This window comes from Sinocyclocheilus anshuiensis, unplaced genomic scaffold (genome assembly GCF_001515605.1).
Source record: "Sinocyclocheilus anshuiensis isolate Anshui unplaced genomic scaffold, SAMN03320099.WGS_v1.1 scaffold2013, whole genome shotgun sequence".
Taxonomy (NCBI): domain Eukaryota; kingdom Metazoa; phylum Chordata; class Actinopteri; order Cypriniformes; family Cyprinidae; genus Sinocyclocheilus; species Sinocyclocheilus anshuiensis.
Window position 1 is genome coordinate 19,572 of NW_015536629.1, and position 8,185 is coordinate 27,756.

At 39.3% G+C, this 8,185-nt stretch overlaps 1 protein-coding gene across 3 annotated transcripts in view; it reads right to left on the reverse strand.

The window, feature by feature from the left end:
- Positions 1-8,185, reverse strand: part of LOC107653351 (signal transducer and activator of transcription 3-like) — a 26,324-nt gene that overhangs the window by 10,718 nt on the left and 7,421 nt on the right. For all 3 annotated transcript variants that reach the window (XM_016440052.1, XM_016440048.1, XM_016440062.1), the window contains exons 4-12: positions 3,425-3,517; positions 2,680-2,761; positions 2,484-2,584; positions 1,547-1,698; positions 1,297-1,455; positions 1,123-1,215; positions 984-1,043; positions 870-899; positions 514-607 (exon numbers count right to left, since the gene is read on the reverse strand). In XM_016440052.1, coding sequence (XP_016295538.1) covers positions 514-607; positions 870-899; positions 984-1,043; positions 1,123-1,215; positions 1,297-1,455; positions 1,547-1,698; positions 2,484-2,584; positions 2,680-2,761; positions 3,425-3,517 — 864 coding nt within the window. The remainder of the gene's footprint in view (positions 1-513; positions 608-869; positions 900-983; positions 1,044-1,122; positions 1,216-1,296; positions 1,456-1,546; positions 1,699-2,483; positions 2,585-2,679; positions 2,762-3,424; positions 3,518-8,185) is intronic.

The following is an 8,185-nucleotide window of genomic DNA, read 5'->3' on the forward strand; positions in this document are numbered from 1 at the left end:
CGTATTTATATATATACATATAAATATACACAGTACACACACACACATATATTATGTAAACACAAACTTTTATTTTGGATGCGATTAATAGTGATTAATCAATTTGACAGCACTAATATAAATAAATTATTTAAACACCTTCTATGCTTAGATGCTTTTAAATTACATTTTTTAAACTATGATGAGCTTTACAAAGAGTGAAATAAATCATCTACTGAGTGAAAATGATTTATTCATGATCAGTTTTTACACAAATGATGGCCTCAGTAAACCATCATTTTTGCCTCGAATAAAGTTGTTTCAGTAACACTGAAGAACATGTTTAAGATTAAATATATTCAATGCTGGACAGTGTTAGTACACACAATAAACACAAGTTTAAAAAGATTTTTTTTAGGAAGTTTAATTTTGCTTCAGATGGCCAACAGTGTCCAATGCAACTCACAAATTCAGAAAACATATGGCTCTGCACTCTGAAAAAAAAGGGGGTTTTGGCATAATGGCTGAACTTACCAGATGTTTGAACTCTGCTGACAGGCTGCCATTGTTGGATTCCTCCATGTTCATCACCTTCGTGTTGGTGCCAAGGATGTTGAACTTTCGTGAACTGGAGAAAAAGAAGCAGAGGACTCCGTAATGCAAAAACTTTTACAGGTACAAGCAAGAAAGAGACTTAATTTCACCACATTTTTTTGTAACTGTACAATATAATTTAATGATAAAAATGAAACTTCTACAAAATATTAATTTTATTGCCCAAATACTGGCCAATTAATTGGCCTGCCCAATGTATATTAGCCTATAACTGCAAATAACCATATGACAGTTTAACTCGGTGAGAACTGCATCATTTTAACCTCAAAACTTACCCTCGAATGGCTGCCACGTCACCTGATTCCCTGCAGAACACAGGAGGAAAAGATTCAAATTTGGCATGTCAAAGTCATTTCATTATGATGTCACAGGCAGGAAGTGGGACTTACTTGTCAATACACACTTTGATTTTCAGCTGGTAGTTCAACTCTGGGAATTTCACAAGTAACCTGAAAGAGGGGAGGGGGAAAAATTTACCATGTGTGTCTAGACGTCTTTTCTTTATAACTCACCACTGTGTGTACCCACCTGACTTTGGTGGTGAACTGAACTCCTGTTTTGATGACAAGTGGTCGGTCAGGGTGCATGGGCATACAAGGCTGCCTCTCAACAACAAATGCACTGCAATGACAAGCAAACATCACTGATCAGATCCTGTTTCGTTGGTTTATAAAGTTTACACATGAGTGAGTGATTTCAAACCTCTTCATGAGGTTGCGGAACAGGTCTACGATCTTCTCCTCCAGAGCTGGGCGGTGTTGAATAATCGGATCTCCTTTGTACGAGACCTTCTGTTGAAGCTCCTCCAGTTTCTTGATCTGCTGTCTTATCTGCAACTGTGACTCAGCCAAAGAGGTGATCCTGAAAGACAAGAGATTTAAAAAAAAAAACTGATCCAATCCACAAAAAGGTGTGATTTAAAAGCAGGTTTGGCTGTGAACGGACTGTGTACCATGTCTCTAAGCGGTCCAGGCAGATGTTCGGTGGTCCTCCGATGCAAGCGATCTGCTGCCTCCTCTTCCAGTCAGCCAGTTCTTCATCTGTCAGATTCTTCTGCACAAAGTCCATGGCAGACAGCAGCCCTGCCATCTCAGTCACTATTTGCTGCAAAACAGAAAAACATTGAACTTTTGAACCAAGGGTGATCAGTGTGAATGTAATGAACGATTTTCTGGGCTGTCATTTCAAGACCCTAGAAGTCAACATTAGTTTACTTTACTGGTAAATTACCGTTAAGAGATCATGTGTAAACAGGACCTTTCCAAAAATATTGGTAAATTCGTTCCAGCAATTTACCGGTATGAGAAGTTTTAACATTACCAGTAAATTAATGGTAATGCGCTCTGTGTGAACGCAGAATGAAGATTACCGGTATGAGCATGTACAAGTTCAGAACGCACTGACGTAAGACGTCTACTCTGAGCCAATCCAGAGCCGTTAAAATATTCAAAATTCAATGGTTCTGGGCCAATCATAACATTCTGATGCAGATGACACATTTACTCCCCACTGTGTAGTTCGGTTTGAAGTCGTCTAACGCGATATCTCTGGGCCAAAAGCAGCTACATGAATGTGAACATTTGACACAAAAATGAAGACATCAACAAAAACACTGGCCACGTTTACCCCTCCATGTTTACAAACACAACACCGGGACGCACAGCCGTTTAGAGGTCATTTCTGGTTAACTATGTAACAGAATTTACCGGTATTTTGAAATTGATGTGTGAAAGGTGCTTTACTGGTAAAAAGACGGAACGTCATTGCCTGTGTGAACAGCGCATTTTTGTATTTACTGGTAAAGTCATTCTGGTAATTTTTACGGCAATTTACTGGTGTTACTGTGTGAAAGGGGCTACTGTATTTTGTGACTTGATTCTGTATCTCACCCTCCTCAGCTGATCCAGAGCGCTCAGCATCTGCTCAAGCTGAGACATCTTCTGCCTTGTGGCTGCTGCCTGGCTGTTTCCATTCAGGTCTTGGGACAACTCTGAAAGGTGACAGATTTGTTGAGATTTTATCAGTGATTGAGGCTATTAGAGAGATTTTGGACAGAAAAAAGACTTGTACATTTACTCATCATACCTCCAGCACTTTTAAGAGTTTTGTAGTTGAAGTCAAAATCATCTTGCAGATTTTCTAACATCTTCATCTTCTGCTCCATATCCTGTACAGAAAGATTAAGGCAGACGGATGAGTGAGAGGATGTATCCCATAAAGGGCAAAATATAAGACATTTTGTACTCGAGGGCAATATGTTAAAAATTGGGCTTTCAAACTGGGGCTGTAAGGGGGTGCTAGGGGGTTTGTGGAACATTACAAAATGAAAAATGAAGAAAAGAGGGGCAATAATTATTAAAAAAGGGTAAATACGTTTTTTTTATCACAGCTTTTATAAGAACTAGTCTGAAATGAGTAGATTAATGACAATTATTTTATTCTATTGACAGCCCTAGTTGTATCTTATATTCAGGTTTACACATCTATCAGTACTTTAATAGTGAACAGAAAAAATATAGTGTCAACACAATAAAAAAAGAAATATTTTCCATAAAATGTTAAAAAACATAAATTAGTCTTTATACATAAAAATATCTAGATGCCTTATTATTTTAGGAAGGGGATAATCATTTGAGGGTCTGTGGCATCACAAGTTTGAAACCCCCCTTGCAAGATGACTACTTCTACACGTCAAAAAATGCTGTTAAAGAAAAGGTTTGTGTTCAAAACAGCATCTTTTGGAGAGATGATAAAGTGATGCATATGTACCTGTAACTGTGAACAAGACAAATCAATGTTAGTCAATTACAGTGTGATTTTATGTACTGACCTGTACTCTCTTCCTAATATCCTGCAGGTTGTGTTCTAGTATCTGCTGTTTTTCTGTCACCACAGTGCCAGTAGGATGGGCAACCTGGCCATCCTAGAGATGTGCAAGATATTTGGAGAAAAAGAAATCTGAATATGTCGTTAAAAAGTGGAACCCATTTCCAAGCACTTTGTGTATACTATTACTAGGGGTTTCGAAATGAATCGTTTCTTCGATGCATCGCGATGCAGACGAGGACGATTCAGTATCGGTTCAGTAATAGACCATAACCGATTATAACATACTGGCGCTTTTCTGACGTCATTTGTCACATACGTGCTTTATCGCGGTAGCATACATTAGGCGCGTTCGGCTTAAAGCACCGCTGATCAGTGTATGACCAAGTACCGCGAGAGCGATAAGAGAGCAGACGGATCCTTATGCTTTCGCGGTTGATGTCATACACTCATCATGCGCAGCGCTGCTTCAAATCAAACGCACCTAATGGCAGAGGGAGGCGAGAAGCGAGTGCAAGTAATTAAAAATGCTCCAACTACTTTAAAAGCCGACATCTGGCCACATTTCGGCTTTTATGAACAACCTGAGCACGACCTGGAGAAGACACACACTGTGTGTAAATTATGTCACGCACAATGAAATATGTAGGGGCAGGGACGGATTAACGCACGGGCCTACCGGGCACGTGCCCAAGGCACTAGACCAGAGGGGGGCCCAGCCGAAATACTGCTCCTCCAAGAACGCGATGTCAACCATGCCCCCTCAAGGTTTTAAGCAAAGTGAATTTTGAATGCAGCTTCCAAAAGACCAAAAATGGCTGAATAATATATATTTTTTATATTTGATACGACTAGAACGTTCAGTGCGGCACAGCATCAGCTGCCAAATTCAAATCTGCGATCGTGCTTTGGCTGGTGCTGAGCCAGATGCGTTTTTACAGTGCTGCGCATTATAACCAATCACCAGTGGCGGCTCGTCGGGGGAGGCAGGGGAGGCACAGCCTCCCCATAATTTTGAGGTGAAAATGGGAGGAGGACGATTTAATGTTAATAAAATTCACAATTCATTTCAGTTAATGTCTCAGAATGTGTATTTTTTGTATGTAATTTCACAGTTGTAATACCATAACGTGAAAGCGCCGCTTTTCTATCGCGAATGTGCCGAATCTGCTGATGTAATTACAACCGCTAGGTGATAGAGAAGGGTAGGGGGAGGCCAGGGGAGCGCGGAGCTCTTGTGCCTCCGTTGGTAAAAAATTAGCCAATCACCATCGAGTGTTCACTTTCAGCGCTGAGGAGTGTTGAGAAAAGAACCCTCGCAAGGGAGGCTAGCCTCCCTTCTGATATCAACCAATCATCACAGAGACGTAAATTACGTGATATTAGTTTGAACGTCTGCCGCTGCGTTGATAATGTACCTAGTAGTTATGATGAGTAGCGATATTGAATATTTGATTGCCAACAGATTTACCAAGCTGTCATTCAAACAGTACAAATTTAGGGAAAACAGCCTAAGCTGGATATAGGCTACAGCAGTCGGCTTAATTAAATGGCGCAACAGTCAGCTCTCTTTTAACACAGACTTTTAAGAAGGGATGGATGTTTGCTTCAAGTGATAGGCCAGGTAAGTGAAGTTATATTATCTTGCTGTATGCATGTCCTTTTCTTTACGTTTTCTGACTAAAAGCAACCAAAAGGCCATTTTAAAGTGGTTAAGCAAATAATATAATAATAATAATCGGCAGGGATCCCAGACGTTACAATAACCAATAACGTTACAATTAGTGTGCCTCCTCTATTTTAAAACCCACGAACCGCCACTGCCAATCAGACAGGATTCTGTTGAGATTATGAATGCAATGGCCAATCAGATGAGTCATCGCTGAAAAGCCCATGTTTTGTTCAGTGCACGCGCTCGCTGACTGAATGCTGCTCTCTGGCGAATTCTCTCATAATAAACAAAGTGCAGATGTGTGTACGATGTAAGTAAGATATTCATTTCACAGTATAAACCGCTTCAGTAATTATAATGGGAGTTGTTGAGAGTGCTTGAACTCTGTCTAGACTGAAGTTAATATTCTTTGATAATGCAAATATTCTTTGCTCTCTTTATGTACAATGAAAGTGTTATAATTAGTAACTTACTATGTTTTTATTAAATTTACGTTAAATACAAAGTCAGTCGTATTAAAAATATTCTATGACATGACACCCATATCTAGTACAAGTTAAAAGATGGGTTTATGCATAGGCTAGTTAATAGATTACACTAATATTAGGCTACTTTTCCCATAGCCCATTATAGATAAACTAACATGATCTATAACGGTGCAAAATGTATTTACTTATATTTGAGAATCGTGATATTTTATGATATAGTTAACAAGTTTGGAAAAATTTAGAATAAAAAAGGAACGAAATTTCAACCGAGGGGGGCCTTTAATCGGTCCGTGCCCAGGGCACCACTGTGTCATAATCTGTCCCGGTGTAGGGGGTAGGGATGGGCAAATGAAGCCTGGTGAAGCACTGAGGCTTTCCTCTGACTGTTTCAGGAAAAGATTCAAAGCTTTGAGTGTCTCGAAAACAGTGCCTTCTGGTGGTTAATAAAAAATATTGCAGCCAACAGCCTGTGAAAGACACTCGGTAGGACAAGGCATCTACCACATATTCCACAGATTGATTCAAGTTACGTGCACAATTAAAAGCCTAACAGTGTGTGTGTGTGTTTGTGTTTGTTGAATTTCTGTCTCTGATAAATTAATTTACCCATTAAACTGTGCAATTTAATACCAGCTGAATTTCAATATGATGTAATAGAAGAATAATGTACACATATGACAAATATTGTCATATAATATAATATAATTTGTATTCTTCATATTACTTGTATGACTGAGTATCTAAAATGTAACTGAATAAGTCAGAATTAAAACTTATTCGTAAAGTAAGATCTGGGGGATCGAACATTTCCACACGCAAAGTGAATCGCGCACGTGACTGGACAGAAAGTGAAGCTTTGTTTGTCATTGGTCACATGATTTCTATGACAATTAACAACACAAGCTTCGAATCGTATATATATATATTGTGTGCAGGTTAATTGCGAATTTATTTATAAATGAAACCCAGATGGAACGTTCAATAAAAATCTAAAAATTTCTCTCTTGAAATTTATTCACCATAGAAGCTCAACGAGTATGAAATATCACCCACGAGTAAATACATTATTCATCTGTATGTGTTTAAATGTGCCTATTCAAGAGTGTAATTGTGCATGTATGCATATATGTATGTGTGTGTGTCTACCTGCTGTGCAGTGGTGGCCGTCTGCAGCAGACGCTGCTCTTCCCACAGGCAGCGGGCCACGATGCGGGCGATCTCCATGGGCTTCTCCAGATACTTGCTCTGCAGGTGCTGTTTGATGCGCCGCAGGTTGTGTTGGTACAGGACATTGTTCTCCTGCAGGAAGCGGCTGTACTGCTGATCGATCTCCCCCAGCAGGTTATGGAACACAAGCGTGGCGTGAGACTCCTTGTTGGCCGCATACGCCCTGTGACAGACAGAAGCAAACAGGAAACAGGCTCGGTTAATGAGCAGCTTCCTCCATTCCATATATGCATTTGATAATTACACGTGTCATTATCCATTATCTGACCAAAGCTTTGTCAAAGACTTCTGTCTTTGTCTAAATGCTAAAAAAACAGTTAAACTGCAAAAACTGGCAAATAGTGTGGATTTTCAAAGTCCTGGCTCTCATGTGTAGGTATGAGTCACTGCAGTTTGCCGTCATCATCAGTCACATGATCTCAGTTTTTCTGCTGTTACTCAGCACAAATTCCAAACTGCTGACCTCATTCAGAAGGCAGCCATCAGTGAAGAAACACACATCACTGTTATCCATTACGCATTAACAAGGAATTAAAAAACTACAACCAAAACAGCAATACTTTCACAGAGACGGCATCATTATAGTTTTAATAAAAATAATTTTAAGTGTCAAACGGCTGGTTCAGTCCCTTTAGTTTTTGCCAAATGACACACATCAGCACATTTTCCAGTGTCAACAAGGGCACATGAAAATATCATCAATAAAATATCTATGTGTATAGGATAAGCAGTATGACCAAAATGTTAGATCAAAGTATGAGTAATTTTATATTAAGCTACTGGTATATACAGTATAATACAGTTCTTTGCTAGAAATGTTTGTATATTAAATATTATATTAACCATGTGGAAATACATATTTGTTGATAATCCAGTCATTTAAAGGGGTCATATGACGTTGCTAAAAAGAACATTATGTTGTGTATTTGGTGTAATGCAATGTTTATGTGGTTTAAGGTTAAAAAACACATTATTTTCCACATAATGTACATTATTGTTGTTCCTCTATGCCCCGCCTTTCTGAAGCGCGTCGATTGTTACAAAGCTCATCGGTCTGAAAAGCGAGGTGTACGCTGATTGGCCAGCTATCCAGTGCATTGTGATTGGCTGAATACCTCAAGTGTGTGACGGAAATGTTACGCCCCTTGCCATACTGTGATGCCCTGTGTCCTGGTGCGACAAGACAAAAACAATAAAACCCATTACAAACGAGGCATTTTTTTGCATCCAGTGGGGACATAATTACTGATTATAATGACTTATACTGTCTTTTTACGCGTTGCGTATCGCGCTGCATAAACATAAAACCATGTCTGCATTTCTGATCGGAGAAACAACAAGCGCTACTCTACACTGCTCAAAACTCGCGTTTGAATCG